At 48.3% G+C, this 17,014-nt stretch overlaps 1 protein-coding gene across 7 annotated transcripts in view; it reads right to left on the reverse strand.

Annotated features, from left to right (window-relative positions):
• PPFIBP2 (PPFIA binding protein 2) overlaps positions 1 to 17,014 on the reverse strand; it is a 146,546-nt gene that overhangs the window by 11,914 nt on the left and 117,618 nt on the right. For all 7 annotated transcript variants that reach the window (XM_055317818.1, XM_055317811.1, XM_055317812.1 and 4 more), the window contains 9 exons: positions 15,723 to 15,784; positions 14,528 to 14,603; positions 13,391 to 13,494; positions 11,566 to 11,633; positions 9,922 to 9,979; positions 8,981 to 9,022; positions 5,605 to 5,743; positions 3,837 to 3,978; positions 3,078 to 3,206 (listed from right to left, as the gene is read on the reverse strand). In XM_055317818.1, the coding sequence (XP_055173793.1) occupies positions 3,078 to 3,206; positions 3,837 to 3,978; positions 5,605 to 5,743; positions 8,981 to 9,022; positions 9,922 to 9,979; positions 11,566 to 11,633; positions 13,391 to 13,494; positions 14,528 to 14,603; positions 15,723 to 15,784 (820 nt within the window). The remainder of the gene's footprint in view (positions 1 to 3,077; positions 3,207 to 3,836; positions 3,979 to 5,604; positions 5,744 to 8,980; positions 9,023 to 9,921; positions 9,980 to 11,565; positions 11,634 to 13,390; positions 13,495 to 14,527; positions 14,604 to 15,722; positions 15,785 to 17,014) is intronic.

Below are 17,014 nucleotides of genomic sequence, written 5' to 3' on the forward strand. Positions count from 1 at the left end.
GGAGCTTGAAGCTTAGACTTTCTCACATTCAGGATAAACCTGATGCCAAGAATACAGGAGAAAGGCAATAAAATAGTCTGATAGGAGACCTTCATAGAGCTACAATCCCAAAGGGCAGGAAGACTCAGGAGGCCAACTTGGAAAATCCTTGCACAAAAATAAGATGCAGCCATGTGATCAACTCTGCCTGACTTCAACATTATACACTGCTTTTTTTTTGGAAAGATAAAAACACCTCTCACCATGTACCAAAATAAATCCCCAAATAGAGGATTCAAACAGTTTTTTTTTTTAATCATCAAAAAAATTTAACATGAACGAAACCACAAAGGAGAAGTTCATGAACCTCATTATACATAAACATAAAATTCCATAAGTCAAAGTGTCACAGAATAAAGTAAAATTCTGCAGCAGGCCTAAAAAAAGAATTTATCACAAATATTAGACATAGCTTCATGTCTTACTCTATAGAGACCAGATAGGAATCTGCAGACAGACATTAGCAAAAAATGGCAAAAAATGCAGACAATTCATAAAAAGTAAAATGACAAACATCTGCAAAGTAAATTAACAACAAAATGTAATTTTTTTTGTGGGTGTGACAGGCACTCTGTAGAGCAGTGCTGACTGGAATGTACATCAATAAAACCAGAGGAAAAAACAGACAATAAAATTCATTCTTCTATAACCTTGGAGAGGAGTCCTATGAAATGTCATTATCAAATATTATTTTAAAAAAATGTTTTCTTTTTAAAAAATTTTACTTATTTATTCATGAGAGATACACACAGAGAGAGGCAGAGACACAGGCAGAGGGAGAGGCAGGCTCCATGCAGGGAGCCCGATGTGGGACTCGATCCTGGGACTCTGGGATCACAATCTGAGCCAAAGGCAGACACTCCACCACTGAGCCACCCAGGAGTCCCCAAAAGAAATATTTCATTAGAAAAAAAGAGACTAGGGCTGGAGACTTTCTGTAACCAAGTACTTTTATAGTGATATTGGTGATGATACTTTGTAAGGTTATCCCTAAACATCTGTAAATACCAGAGGACGTTAGTTTATATCAAATTTCTGCTTATGAACAATAGAGGCCTTTCTTCTCTCCCAGCGAATACATGGCCTTACCACAAGCACTGTTGGGATAAATGCAACAGTCTCCTCAGGACTTCTTTCCCTTCCTCTTCCTCATCCTTGATATGGTTAACAAACCACAAAGACATCAAAGCAGCCCTGTGGCTGGAAATGCAGTTTCTCCTTCAGCAGAGAAAGTTCCTGACTTTGGTTACCCCACCCAAAATGGCTGGCAGAGGGTACACGGGTCCCCTAAACACGCACTAAGGAAAAATGCTGAAGGGTCTGAGAGAAAGTTCTTCTACCCCTGCCAGTGAATCAATCCTAAAGAAATGGTCAGAATTGGAGCTAATGTTCATCATGCAAGCTTACCGTAGATTTTTTCCATCTCTGAAAAAACCAGAAACAATTAAGTCTAAATTTAAAAATTGCTAATAAGTTAGAACGCTCTTATGGAATATACAAGCTTTCTTTGGCTCACTTTTTCATGGCTCTGGATTGGTCTCTGCCTTCTCAGACCATGTCCTTAGATTTACCGACCATTTACATTTGTAACACCAATGCCTTGATCCTGAGAGAGCACGTACAAAAGTCTACATATCCCACATCTCTCTGCATGGCACTTGGAGGATACATCTGGGGACATCTATTAGAGTGCAAGTGGATCTAGAGAGGCCGCATGTCTCACGCCCAAGCACACCTGGAAAGCCTAGAAACCTGGGGTGGCAGGGTGGGGAAGGGTAGTGTGCATCTGTGGGTTCCCTTTCTTAGAGGTGCAGGTCTGGGAACAATAGGATACTTTCAGGATACCTTCTTCTCTCATCACTGGGACCTAGACTGGATTGTTTCTGAGAACTGATATTTCAGTTGTGCCCATCTTATTCACTACCTGCATTTGGCACAGGTGTATGGAAATCTCAGAGGAATGAAATAGGAGTTAAACTTTACTTTTCACTGTTTGGTTAGTTTTAAAATGTCATAATCCAATCCTGAGGAAAGCACCCAGACGTCTGATTTTGGCTGAGCAACTCAGACTTCAGGAGATAGTTACTGGAGATAATATTTTGTTGAAATTGTCTGATGGGAACAGGGGATCAGAGGATATAGAAAGTGATTTTCCTTTTTTTTTTTTTTTTTAATAAAGTGATTTTCCTAAAACAAAGGAGTAAAGTTGCACCTGGGCAGGCCTGAGAGAGGCACACTTTCGCAGAATAGGGTGGCCCAAGGACAGGGGGCAGAGCCAGGAACTGGAAGACATCTACCAGTGTAGTCAGGGCAGGCCAGGAAAAGTTTAACTCCTTTTCATGCTTTTTTATATGGGCGTGATGGGAGACTCATGCCAAAGTTTCTCCATTGTGGTTCCAGGGCACACACCCTCTACAACCCCTTTTCGCTAACACCCTTCAGCAAAGTGTGGTGCCTTGTCTTAGGAGAGGTAATAGCAACATGGCCCTGCTCAGCCAACAGCCTTTGTGGAGGTCTGTGCAGTTGGGGGGACAAAGCCCTTCCTCACATCTACTGGAAGAAGACCACCGGTGAATGGCAGACTGCTGATGCTTGGCTTAGATGGGCAGTAGCACGTGCAACCCTCATATGAGGAGACTGAGGCATCAGAGAGGTTATAGAACATCGTTAAGGCTCGGTGCTAGGAATTGGTTGAGTGGACACTGCAACTCAGGTCTACAATTCCAGAATCTGTGCCATTCATGGCTACACCAGAGCTTCTCAACCCAGTGCGCAGATGCACTGCTGAGAATGAATTACACCTGTGCAGAGCCACTGAGGTCCTTGGGGAGTCCAGAGGGCCCACCCCCCACGTTGGCTTGTAGGAAGCCTCTTGACTTTATTTCCGTGTGCCTGCAAAGCATGAGCAACGTCCCCTCGTGCTATGCGGGAAAGGGGGAGCAGCTCTGCACTAGGACTCCTGCCTCCCATCTCTGGAGCGTTCAGCCCCCTGGCCAAGATCTCATGGTTTTCTGTGGATGGACTGGAGGAAGCCTTACCTTTTCTGACCTTTGGAGTCTCTGGTCCTAGAGAGCCTAGGCCCTGCAGTGGCCCGGAGCCCACCTCGTCGAAACTCTGCCATCCCTGGGGCATCAGTGTTGAAGTTCCCGGACTGAGTTCTTCGGATTCTGTGTGGAGAGGAGTCCGTGGAGACTGTCAAGGGGCAGGCCTGGAAGCGTGTAGGCAGTGTACTACCCCCTATGCAGGGCCATACCAGCTGGACCCTGACTCTCCATGGCACTGCCACCCAGGGCCTCTGCAGAGGTCAAGGATCATGGCCCACGACAGCTCCCCAGACCCAAGCCTCAATTCTCATTCTGCCTCTGGGATTTGGGGCACAGCCTGAGGGGTCCAAGTGAGGAGTGATGCCTGGTAGGTGGCCCTTTTCTACCACATTTCACACCCTGAGTCAGTGGGGTCAGCAAGTCTTTCCTCAGACACAGACTGACCCCTCAGAAGGAAGAAATTGCTCTCATCCGTGTGTCTCTCCCAAAGTCCATGTGGTGTAAGCTGCAGAGAATGTGCTTGGGGTTCATGGGAAGGATGAGTGCCTGGAATGCAGGGCAGGGAAGGCATCTGCTACATTTAATGTTCTCCTCCTCTGGCCCCTCAAAGAGAGCTCAAATTCTTCCAATAGCCATTCTGTTTCTACTGCTGTTCCAACATCAAATTAAACAGGAGGCTATTGTAGTCCTTTGCCCGTTCAAGAAGAATCTTAATTTTAAGTGATGTAATTAGGATCACCACCACCAACTTACTTTCCCCAGAACTTCCTGATGCCCTTGGGGCTCCGTTTACCATCTGGCGTTAGGGGAGACTGGGGGCTTGAGTCAGTGCCCGATGACGTGGAGGACAGGTCGTTGACCAAGGCGGTGTCGTCCCAACCACTTTCTGTGTCTCCTGAGATGGAAAGAATGGAATGGGGTGTGAAGGACAGGAAGGAACATGACCTTGGGCAACCTCCTCCCCAGGCCAGGGCCATCCTTCAGGGGGCAGAACTTTACACCTCCATCTCAGAGACCAGCAGGGGGCTCAGGTACACTCTAGGTTCTCTCTCTGAGAACTGGACAGGTTAAGGTTTCAAATTTGGGTGAGCTAATGTCTTCAAGTGCTGAAGGCTAGGGGGTCCAAGTACTTGCAGGTAACTCCAACATGGAGCTTCCTCCTTTCCCCAAGGGAGATGCAGGAATGCAGGCAGAAGGAGGACTTGGCTGAACATTCTGGAAGGGGAGGGTGTCAGGGTCGGGAAACATGGGCATCTCACTCTCCACCTCACCTGGAAGGGTACAGTACCTAATACGGGGGCACTGACACTCCGGCCACGATCTCCAGCCAATCAAGAAGCAGAGAAGCCACATGAAGAAGCAAGAGAGGCCAAAGTCCAGCCCAACAGAGTTATAGGGAAGCAAAGAAATAAACAAAAGAGTCATCGAGCAAGAGAGAAAAACTCAAACAGAAAGAAAAATAATCCCATAAGAAAAGAAGGGGGGAACAGTGAGTGAACTTGGCCCATAGGGTCAGTGCGGTGAGAGAAGGCCTCCTGTGAGGGGACCAAATACTCCTGGGGCCACTTCCTGGCAGTCTGAGGTGTCCATACACACGTAGGGAGAGGGAGGGAGAGCAACAGGGGCTCATATACCCGGCCACATGCAGCTCTTGTGTGGCTGCCAGGGTTCCCTCACATCAGACTAGAATGGTCTGAAGCAGTTGCAAGTGCAGAGTCTCGGTGTTACTAGAACAGATGCATTCAAGAGCTTATCTGGAGTTCCTGCAGCCAGAGGCAGAATTGGCCAAGGGCAGAAGCCAACACATGGGCTGGCTCAGGGAACTACCAAGGATGAGGAGGAGGGTACGGAGAGCTCTGCAGGGACCAGAACGTTCCCTCCTAGGCTCCACTGATCTGCTGTTCTTGAGGAAAGATGGCCTACTCTGCATGAAAAGCAGCAAAGATCTCCATGATCCCAGGCCCTAAGCACCAAAAGGGTACCTGTGGATGGACATCCTTGCCCACTGGCCACTCCATTTCCCTAAGGAAACACTCTCCCTGGGAAGAGCACATAATATCATCCTACTGGTAATAGGGACGCTGCAAGAGGAAGGCAGAGACAGGAGAGAGAAGATCATGATGACAGAGGAGGAGGAGGGAGGGAGGGACAGGAGGGGTGCTGTGGGAGGATGGGGGGCTAAGAGGGAGGAATGAAGGGAAAGACTCGTGTCAGGGCCAGGAGAGGAGGACAGGAAGAGGGCAAATGGGGGTGGAGTGATTGCAGAAAGAAAGGGCTCATAGCCTGGGTTTCTGGCACTCTCTAGGGCTTACCAAAGGAAACAATGTACCCAGAAAGGGAGCCATGGTCTTTGCAAGTGAGGCCACCCAGAGGGACGACTTGTCCCGTCCACCCACCCTCACCATCCTCCAACCATGGGCCGCGGCAGTCGGCAGTCGGGGCAAAGACCTTTGCAATAACAATAACTGAAAGTGCCAAGGCCACCGCCAGGGGCCGCCTGCCCAGAGGCCTGGATACTCACTCAGCCTCAGCAGGCTGCTCCCTGCAGGGTCTGGCTGGGAGGCAGTGGGAGTCGACCTGGCAGCCTCTCCATTGGGCGTGGCTCCAGAAAGCTTCCCAGGTAACGTGGGGTATTTGTGCTCCACCAGGAAAGGGCTGTCCTATTGGAAGGAGAGAAGGAGACGTGTTGAAGCAATTTATCAGCCTCAAATGCAAACCCAGGTAGGAAATCTTCGGATGCAGGGACAACTCAGTTTTCCAAGAGCCATTTTTCACTTAGGCCAACTCAAAGGCCTTTCAAAGATCATTTAGTCCAGGCAAAGGGACCAGAGTTCTGAGAATGAGACTCGCCCAAAGTCCATGCAAGGAGACAGGGACAGAGTCAGACCCAAACCCAGGGCTGACTACAACTGACCCTAAATGGGAAGTAGAAGTGTCTCGCAAAGGGGACCCTTTGTCATTTGGTCTGCTGCTTGGACACTCGTGAACTAACAGCTATGAGTTGCCTGTTGAATGTTTTGAATTAACAAACCCAAATTCTAGTAAAGGGTATATCTGTTGCTTTATTATATGTATTTATAATATACATCATATACAAATTATATTTATGTATTATAATAACAGTTATTTTGAAAACTACCAGGTTAAGGCAAAGCAAGAAGGCACACACTCACTCGGGACATGACGAGAGAAAACAGGCCACGTATGAGGTTCAGCCCCAGTGTGCACACACCTTGGCTATAGAAAGGGTGCCCCGAAAAACAAGATAATGTAAAGGGAAAAGAATTGCACTTATTTGGTGCAAGATGGACATAATGCAGTCAGAGAAAAACAAATACCATATGATTTCACTCATATGTGGAATTTAAGAAATAAAACAAATGAACAAAGTGAAAAAGAGACCAACTAAAAAACAGACTCAACTCTAGAGCACAAACTGGTGGTCACCAGAGGGAAGGTGGGTGAGGGGAAGGGGGAAACAGGTGATGGGGATTAGGAAGACACTTATCACAAGGAGCGATCAGTAATGTATACAATTACTGGATCACTACATTGTACACCTGAAACTAATATAACACTGTATGTTAACCATATTGGATTTTTTTTTTTTTAAAGAGAAAGGACACAACGGCCCTTAAACCCACGAACCTAGGGGAAACCCAGTGGAATGAATTTGAGTAAAAAGAGAAAATGAAGCCACATTACCAAGGAAATCGTCTGTGGATGACTTGACTGGGCCCAGAAGAAAAGTCATACAAAAGCTCTGATTTCAAAATGGACAAGTCAGAAAAGTAATGGAGAGTTTAATGACTGACACATCTTTTCATTTAGGTAAAAGCCAAGTAAGTAATCCAGTGAATTTCTGAATTCAGTGTGCTTACAAACACATGTCCTAGAAATTGTTTGAAATCCAATTCCTTCACTGAACGTGGGCTACTAACCCCTATAAATAAGCTCAGAAAGGAGAGACGTGGAGAAAAAAAAAAAAGTAGACGAAATCTCCAAGGAAGCCTGAAAGAACTGGCTGGGGAAGTAGCAATAATCAGAACCTCAAGATAGGGAGCCCGTGTGATTTTTAAATTCATGATGACCCATGAGGGAGAGATTGGACCTGGTTAGACCAACAGTGTGCAAATGCCGGTCCTTGCGTCAGCTGCTCCATAGTCACCCGGGACACTCGTAAAGACAGAGCCTTCAGATGCACCTGGTCCCATGAAGCCCCTTCTGGGAGTGCACCCTGATTGTATGTATTTATTATTATTATTATTATTATTATTATTATTATTATTATTATTATTGAGAGACACAGAGAGAGGCAGAGACATAGGCAGAGGAGAAGCAGTGTCCCTGCGGGGAGCCTGATGCAGAATTTGACTCCAGGACCCCGGGATCACAACCTGAGCTGAGCCAAAGGCAGATGCTCAACCACTGAGCCACCAGGTACCCTGAGTGTCCGTATTTTTAATAGGCATTTCAGATTACTCTGATGCACAGAGCTGGGAGCATGGCCTGTGGGCAAGGCAATGTTCAAAAAGGCTTAAGGAACTAAGACTCCGGGATCCCCGTCATGTAGGAATTAGGGGAGTAGGGAAGGGCTCTCAAAACCAGATTTCTGGTTGCATCGTCACACGCATCCCCCCTTAGGGCAGAGGCTGCCGACGTGCGCTGCCCCGGGTGCTCGCTGAGGATCTGAGAGGGAAAGAGGCAGATGAACCCAAGCATGGGTGGCCCAGACCTATAAGAAAGACTACAAAAGGAATCAGAAGGCAACAGAAAGGATTCTCAGCTCTGTTCAGCCAAGGACAGCTGGGAAGACAGGATTCACTGCTGGAGAAGGTCAAGGTCAGAAGAGGACACACGAGGAACAGAAGAATAAGGCTGGTTGTGGGGGAGCGGAAATCCCAGCTGCCTTACATTGGAATGGAGAGGCAGCGCACCAGAGTGGCAAGAACACGGGTTTTGTATTGGATGGGGTCAGGCGAAGCTCTACCCTTTTAGCCTCAAGAACCTGTTTTATTGTTTCTCAATAGGGAAGGATTCCTGCCTCGGGCCGAGCATACCAGCACAGCACAAAAATGATCCTGTGCCCCAGGGCCTGGAGTGCAGTAACTACCAGAGCAGGCCCTAGGTCAAGGAAGGCACCCATCAGACCCTATCTAGAATATGGTGCTCCAGGGAGGTCCAGGGCACCCGTTAGAGAAACTGGTGCTGACCCTCAGGAGACCGAATAGGATCTTTAAAGGCTTGTGATCTGAGCACAGGAGAAGAGGATGTTCCACTCAGAGAGGGCCTGAGGAACTCAGGTTCTGGAGCTGTCAGAGCAGGGGAGACGGGTGCATTCCAGGGGCTCCAAAGGGAGAGCCGGGATTGGCGGGTGTACACTCTAGGGAAGTCCAGCAGATGCGTCTAATAGAGCTGGGAAAGAGTATAGTCTTATGAGGTAGTGAGCCCTTGGTCACAGAAGCAAGGGCCAGACACCAACGTGAGGGGCTGCCACGGAAAGATTCTTGCATCTGTGGCTGAGCGCGCCCCCGTGTTTAACCACGACATCAGCACAGAAAGGATGGGAGCTGTCGCGCCCCTCTGGCTGTGGGTGGAAATCCTAGCATCCCCCTTCCCGGCAGTCAGATCGGCAATGCCTTGTTAAAGCTGAGTTTTTCTGAGCCTGTAAAATGGAGGAGACAATAATAAATCCTACCCCACAATGGGGTGAAGTCACGCCACACAGAGGGGTGTGCATAAGCAGAAAGTGGGAGAGGAAGCTTTGTCTTTCCTCCCGCGCTCTCGTCCCGTTAATGAATGCATTTTACAGTTGCCAAAGCTATAACCTGCTCGGTGAAAAGACTCCAGCAGACATGCGACCAGAAATGCAGGAGAGGGACATGCAGTTTCCATACCTTGGGTTCTACCACTGGGGAGATCTGGTTCCCGTTGACACACTACGCAGTGGCAAGAAGGATTTCAAACGCGTGGAGAGAGAGAGAGAGACCTGTATTAGTCACAAACAACCACCTAGGACCACCCGCCTGCTTACGGCTGCAAGGCTCATTCCCTCCCTCCCCATCTTCGTCAGGTAATCACCATCCATGGAAGGAACAGAGATCCCTGTCCAATCCATGGACAGATGTTCTGGGCAGCTGCCAGCGACCAGAGAGCCAGAGGCACCGGATCACAGGGCAGAGCCACCGAATGGGCCCTGTGGCTCCTGCCAGCTCCAGCCTTCATTGGTTTCCTTGCCGCTCAGACCAAGGGTTGCATGCGGCAGGTGTCCATAAAGGTGCTCTGTCAGGGAAGGAGCCCTCATCTCCAGGAACCCTGTCACCTACCCCTCTAGCACTGGGGTTACCCACGTGGTCAAGGGTCGCTCTCAAATAAGGGGTCACAGAGCCCTCCTCACATCTTTCCAGGTTCTTAAAAAAGCTTCCTCTCTAATCTTCTAAATCATCTCATGACTCATCAACTTTATCCACATTATCTCTTCATTCAAAATCTTCACAATGTTCCCAGAGTGGCTCTGGGGATATAATGCCAGGATTCAAGACCAGGGTTTGATCTGACTCATGGCTCTGAATTTACATTCTCCTACTCCCCGTGCCATATCCCAAAGCCTGCCTGTGCCTACTTCTACATCTTCTCTGTCAACTCCAGGCAGCATTTCCTGACCCTGCCCTGCCTCTACGATGCCTCGGGCCACATCTGATTGGTTTTCTCAAAATGTTCATGTAATTCCTGCCTCCCCGTCAGCTATAGAAAGTCCTCTATAGGGTGGGACCTGTCTGTCACAGAACTGCTGGGTAAGTTAAGTCAGGAGTCTTTATGGAGAGACCAAGAGGCTGACCTTGTCCACAGATTCACCTCTCAGGTCTTCTAGACTACAGGAAAGTTTTTTCTGAGCTCTGGAAAAACACAAAAGAAAGTTAACAAACAGTTACTAGAGAAAGTGTGTCATTTGCGCACAGGACATTCCAAGTTGTCCAGTTTACCAGTTGTCTGTTAAGTGAGTTTCGGATGAAGGGCAGGGAAAAACCATCCTCTCATCACAATCACTACATAGGAGACTGGCCCATCCCGGGGGATAGCCTGGTCATGCTGAGGGCATGAGGGCATCACTTAAATCCAAATCAAAGGACCTTGGCATTCCCTGAAAGTCTAGAATACGCTCAATTCTGTTACATTAATGGGAGCTAATTGTTATGTAGTCATAAAAGAAGGCTCTGTAGAGTCAAAAGACAGGAAAGGTGCCAACACTGCCTTGTCCGTGAATCTAAGACGGAATCCTGGGAGGAAGGAGCTGTGCCACATAGAGTGAAAATGAGCACATCAGCCAGGCACAGCTCCGGAACATCACCTGCTGGATCTTCCAACCCTTTGCTCCAGCTCCATATACCCTCACTAGTCTGTTCAGAGGAATTTGCTTTTTCAGAGATTATTTTGCAGAGAAGGGCACCAGTTGTATAGAGAAGAGGCAATGCCACCAGTGGTCATAAGGGTTACTTTGTGACAAGTCTCCCTGGCAGTGTTATTTCTCAGTTCATATGAGTAAAGCAGAATCTCTTGGCATATTGGTCTCCTATGAGCCTGGTCAGTGTGAGTTAGTCAGTGTTGACTTCCTCCTGAGTGAACTCATAAACTGAATTTCCTATTGTGCAAAACCTGCTGGTCAGTTGCTGTCTTTGACACTTACAGTTTTTCTCTAGGGCTAAAGGCTGAGGGAAACAGTGGCTCTCTAGAAAGTGGGGTCCTGAGCATGTAAGTTCTGGACTCTTAGCGCCATTCTGGGGAAGCTTCCATCATACTTATGGCCAATTTCCCCAGATACCCTCACTGAAAGACAGCCTGCTCTTGGCAGTGGAGCCTCCATGTCTCCATTACATGGGGCCCAACTTGGAAGTGTATTCTAAATTATTGACATAGGAAGCTAGAAATGGGTTCATTTTCGAGGGAACCAGACAGGTGGCAGCCAGGTGATCCTACGGGCCAGCCCGTTATAATTGCTTCCCCAAAGCAATTAATCAACCTCCCTGTAGGAGAAATGGCTCTCCCTGGGAAGCCTGGACTGTCACAGGGCTCTAGGGATCCTGAGAGCAGGAAGGACTCTCAAGAAGAGCTGATGAAAACAAGACCTATGTCATGGCATACTCCCAGCCCCGAGGAGCCACTGGTGGGCACAGACAACCTACAGCCACCTCTCCTTTGAGCCTCCAAGCCCTGGTCAGGTCTACTCTCAGTGGCAATGGCCCAGACCCTTAGCCCATGGGAAGGGAAGTCTTTTCTGTGGCCAGGGGAGGAAGGCACGGTTTGTGACTGCTCTGTAGCCAGGGCTACACTGTGGCCACTGCCAGGGTCTGGAGTGCTGCTCAGTGGAAGGTTAGGTGTGCCTAGGACATGGTGGCTGTGCTCACCATGCATGGCCAGTCCATGCAGGGGCCCTAAGAGGGGCCTGAGGACACAGCAGCTCCAAGAAAATGATCAGGACTCCTACCTGGTTTCCAGTGATTTCTGCGGTAGTGGAGGTGGCCCCATGGTGGGAGAGCTACATCTTGGAGGCATCTGCACCAAAAAACAGAAGTCACTGTAGGGGACAGTTACTGTCTGGAGACTTCCTACCATCCTTTCTCCTTGAGGAGTTCCACTTCCTCCTCTAGGTACAGCCAGGATGGCTGTGTCAGTATGGGTGCCTTGCTCTTTCAAGATGCCAAGGAGAAAGGAGTATTGGAAACCTGGGCCGACTGCCTCTGCTCCCCGGACCTGCATCCATAACCCTGCAGTAGAGGCCTGACACCCGAACCCCTGGGAATCCTGTTTCTCCTGCCCTTTCTGAGCCAGGATGTTCAGCTTTTTCTTTCATTCAGGAAGCCACCACACACCCTTTCAAAAACATGCCTTCTTGGTGTAGGTTAGCCAGAGTCGATTTCATTTGCTTACAGTGAGAAACACTATAATTGATATATTCACTTAACAAACATGGGCAACATCTCCTGCCTGCCGGGCCCTGTGCTGTGTAGGCTAAGTGCTCCCTACACCAGACAGGCAGACAATTAGGATGAACGATCAGTATAGATGTCCTTATGGTACTGATACCTATAATGCAGTATAGAGATACAGGGGAGGGAAGGATAGTTCAGAAGAGGGCTTCAGAGGGGAGAACATTTGAGAAATGAGAATGCACTTAGTGAAAAGGCTAAAAGGGAAGAGCATTACAGGTGGACCAAACATGAGTACTGGTGGTGTCTACGGAGGACACGGTTTGAAGTTTTCAGTAGTAAGTACTAAGTGCAAAGATGATCTTTTCTCTAGAGCCCAGTAAGTACCTTTTTGGTCTACTATAGGGAGAACCCTGGTATTATAATATAGTTGTCAAAAGTCTGGGCTTTTTGGTCAGATGGATGGGAGTCTAATTCCAGGTGCTGCCATCTACCCACCGTGTGACCTAAAGCAGATCATTACCCTCTTTGAGCCTCAGCTTCACAATAAAATAAGAATCCCGACAGTGTTGTGAGGAGAAATGAGGTGAGAGCTGTGTACAGTGCTCATCACAGCGACCACACAGAGCTACCGAGTGCCAATCATTGCTACCGTATTGTTGTCAGCAGTCTGGAATGTTTGTTGAGTTGGTGACACTTTTGCTCCTCCCTCAGAAAAGCTGAGCTAGACTCCTGAGATCCTCTTCAGTTTGGCCATGCTAGAGTTTCATGAACTTTTTACATCCTGGGCTGAAGCCCCTTCTCCACCTGAGAAGGGATCTTTGCATTTACTTGCTCATTTGTATCTAGTCTAAATGCAGAGAGATTCATGTAATAGGACCAGCAAAAGAGAAAAGAAAATCTTCCTGCTGGTTATAGGGGCTGGAGGAGATGTCTGAAATAGGAACGGATCACTGCAACAGCTGGAGGTATTCCCCTCGACGAGCAAGACACATTCATTCATTCGACAAATATTTGCATTCTCCTGGGCACCAGGCACTAACATAGACACTGGAGAAACAGGGGAAATGAAATGAAACCACCTGGGTCTCTGTTCATCTCCCAGATAGGAAAGATAAGAAGCATTAAGGAACTGGATTGAGAATTTCTGTCTTTGCAAGTCCAGTCTCTATGATGCCACCCCTCCCGCTCTGAATGCAGGCCTGTACCTGGGTGCCCTCCACCCTCAGTGCTCTCCCCAAGGGCTGGGAGGACCGCTCCACCCACTTAGGTTCTCACTTGTCATGCTTTATACCTGACAGGTACCTAATTAGACCCTCTCCCAAGCTCTGTACAAGCTCCTAGGGCCTGCAGAAACCCCACATCAAGGATGAAACACAGCACCTCTGGTTTAAATAATTCTTCGGGGCCTTTATTTGCAGTGCTCCACTTTCTGAAACTTCCCTCGAGTTCTTCTTCATTGCTTGAGAGAGTTCTTTCTGAGGGCCCTGGAAGCATGAATGCAGAAGAGGGTGGGGGTCATTACTGTGGGAATTGTTCAGAAACCTGTAATGATGCAAAATTCTAACAGTCTATCTCCTTCATGAAGAAAGCCTAAGGAAGATATAAAGGTACGTTAAGAGTGTGAGTCCTAAGATTCTTCAGGGCATCTGAAGAAGGGCTGTCATGAGGGTCATCTCAAGGGCAAAGCTCGTGGGTGGAACAGAGAGAGGGCAATCTCTACTTTCCCTCCCAAACCTCATTCCTTGGCCAGGCAATTAGGCTCTGACTTGACCTCAAAGACCAGAGCAAAACGGGGCTGTGATACGTGTGTAGGATCAGCCAAAGCTCAGCTAGAATGACAGGTCTCTGAATACCCTCAGAGCAGCCCCCTCTTGCGAAGCAGGTGCTTTCCCGGGGCTGTGGTAGGAGCCCAGGTCAACGGCGTGGAGGCTAAGGCAGGCAGCCCAGCATCTGCCCTCCTGGGCTCGTATGAGCACTAATGCTGCCTGCGTGGTGCCTTCAGCCTGGCGGCAAGCATGAGACACCGACAGCTCTCCCTGCCCTCTGCCTTCCTACGGGAACCCAGGCACCTAGAGACTCAAAGAAGGCTCCCCATGTGCCCTGGAAACCTGCTGGGGGAGCTTTTAGATTCCTCAGGAGGTGGACAAGCTCGAATTCCCCGTGAGGGGTACTGAACTGATCTTCGGCTCAGGTTTGACTGCACTCACTGCCCCTAAGGGGTATCCAGGAAAGACACATGGGAGACCTACAAGGACGGGGATTCCCAAGGGCTCGCATTGATGGCTTTCTCTTGATGATCTGCTTAGTCCCTGGTTGCTCTGGACTGTCATCAGACATGTTTCTAGAAATCAATAGCTGCTATCAATTTCCCACCGTCCAGGACAGTCTAACCAGCTCCATTCTCCAGCAGAGGATCATCCCCAAATAAAGAGGAGTCTCTGGTGAAATGCCCCTGGGTTTAATGCAGTAGATGGAATTCCTTTCTGGGAGAAAATGAAGAATCCTTCTTGCCCTCACCTTGAGTTGCCATCATCATCTCCTTCACCCTTCGGTACTGGTTTAGCAGCCCCGTGAGCTCCTCTATCCGACGGTCCTGTCAGTGTGAGAGCAGACCATATGTGAACACCACCACTGTTCCCTCAGATGACTTCTTGTGGGGGCCCACACTATGTTCTGGGCACACTGAGAAGATACGCTCCATGGAACTAAGGGACGCTTCAAGGGGAAGCCTAGTGTCCAGAGCCTGGGTTCTCAGTGGTCTGCCCCCTAGGCGCTGCGAACATTCTTATCTCCACCTGAAGGCTATGAGTCAGGTCTCCAGCCATAAAACAATCCTTCCAGGGGCTTAACACATTTCCAGAAGCAGGAAACTCACTATCTCCCTATCCTTTGCAATCTGCCTCCTGGTTGACTATTGTCCTCTTGGAGCTACATGCCAAGAAAGATTAAAATAAAGCTGTTGTGTTTATCTCCAGTTTATCTCACCTGTCCCTTAGAAGTCGGAGATTCCTTGCACAACAGACAAAATTCCCAGAGGAGATCATTTCTTTCAGTGAAGGTCTGGGGGCTTGGGAGGCCATACAAAGTTTGGCCTTAGACAGACTCGGGGGTGACCCTGGCTCCACTCCCTACTGTTATCTGACCTTGGACAAAACTACTCGAGTACTTGGAGTCTCAGTTTCCTCATCTGTAAAATGCAGGGTTGTGAGCTTTGGGGCTCAAGTTAGCACCTAGGTGGGTGCTCTACAGTTACAGAGGTGGCTTTTCCAGGATCATGCAGGAACCAGATGTGAGGAGCAGAAGGCAGCAGGGTAAGTACATCACAGGCTGCCCAGGGTCCTCGTGAGGGGTCTATCGCCAGACTGTGCGCATAGGAGGTGGGTGGACGGGTCTCAAGTTCTCCCAGGAGTCTAAGCAGCAGTTACGACACTCGCAATAACTCTGGTGGTATTTTTTACCCCACACCAGTACAAACAGGTAGGACTTGAATCTGCCGTCGGGAGATGTTAGTTAGGCAAAGTCCCCAAGGCTTCAAAGCAAGAAACAGGTGGCTGAGGCTCAGTCTTGAAGAGGCAGCAGCCGTTCTCCTGACATGTCCTTGGGTCACTGGCCTGCCGGGCGTGGCCCTGCCCAAAATATCAGAGACCAGTAGGGATGGAACAGCCAGAGATGTCAGCAGAGGAAGTACAGGGCTGCCTGATGATCGGCTTACCTTATCTTCATTGGCCACAAGTAAAGTTTCCATCCCCATTTTCAGACGCTGGATTTCTTGGTCTAGAAGAATTTAGGTGTAGGAAGAATTATTGAAACGCAGACAGCCATCCCCATGTGCTAAGATGCTGACACTTTCCTTGTGAGTACATTGCACATGGGCTCTTTTACTTCTTGAAGAGCCTGTGATGATGTCTGGTATAGTTGGTCTCATTGAATATTTGTTGGATTACTAAATGAATGAGCCTAGTATCTTATCTTCTCTTTATGGACATTAGTGGGGGGAAATCAAAATGCCATTTATTCAACAGTGACACAGAACAACCCCCAAATCTTTCGAACCAAGATCTCAGAAGAATACAGACATTTATTGCCTATTACCTGAATGGGTATGCACCTGGGCTGCCAACTAGTTTTGTAGAAAATCAGAGTGTCCCATGGATTGCACAAAGGAGAGTTTAAAATAAGGGGGAAAAAAAGTCTACAGCTGAATGAAGATGAAAAAAGAACGATTATGTAAAAGAGCTGGATACTTGGCTTAAATTAAAATGCTCTAGTCAGAATTGACTAACAAATGTTTAGACACATCTATATATACATTAAAACAAACCCTACAGTTAAGGAAAACTATCTTATTTCAGAAGCCCATAGAATTTCCCTGTAGCTCAAGAAACCTGTGTCAATCTGCTGTGGACAACCCATGGCCTGCTCTCCCTCTGGACCTAATAGGGACTCTTGATTTCTTCCCCAACTGACCTGATGGGGCAGGTCAAAGGCCGGCGCCTAAAGGAGCTGGAGGTCATTCTGCTAAATGTTTAGGTCTAGGGATTGTCACATAATTGGAGTTTCAAAACAAAGACCTGTCATCATCCCTGAACTGATTACTGCAAAAGGAATAGAGATAATTATGTAAACAAAGTACAGGAGACGAGGGAACCAAGGTATAGGCATCTCGCTTGCAATAAGAATAGGAAGAGTAAATATATGGGCTTTGTGGTAATAGTCATAGGGATTCATTTTCAGAGGAAAGTAGAGAGTGCCTGCTCACTCTCTTAGGCTCTTGGCAGCTGAAGATCAGCTCTGCAGCTCCATTTGGGGGGTGGTAAGCCCCATACGAAGACTGGCAAACCTCAATGCTTTGGGCAGAACCCAACCTGAGGAGCAAATGGCCAAAGGACCAGCTCCAAGAGTTACCTGATGATTGATTAGAGGTGTGGACTAGAGAGAAGCAAAGTTGGAAGGGGAAGACTGCCTGGCCTAGAGTCAGGGCACAGGAAGTGTTCTGTGCAGATT

This window comes from Nyctereutes procyonoides, unplaced genomic scaffold (genome assembly GCF_905146905.1).
Source record: "Nyctereutes procyonoides isolate TBG_1078 unplaced genomic scaffold, NYPRO_anot_genome, whole genome shotgun sequence".
Lineage (NCBI taxonomy): Eukaryota > Metazoa > Chordata > Mammalia > Carnivora > Canidae > Nyctereutes > Nyctereutes procyonoides.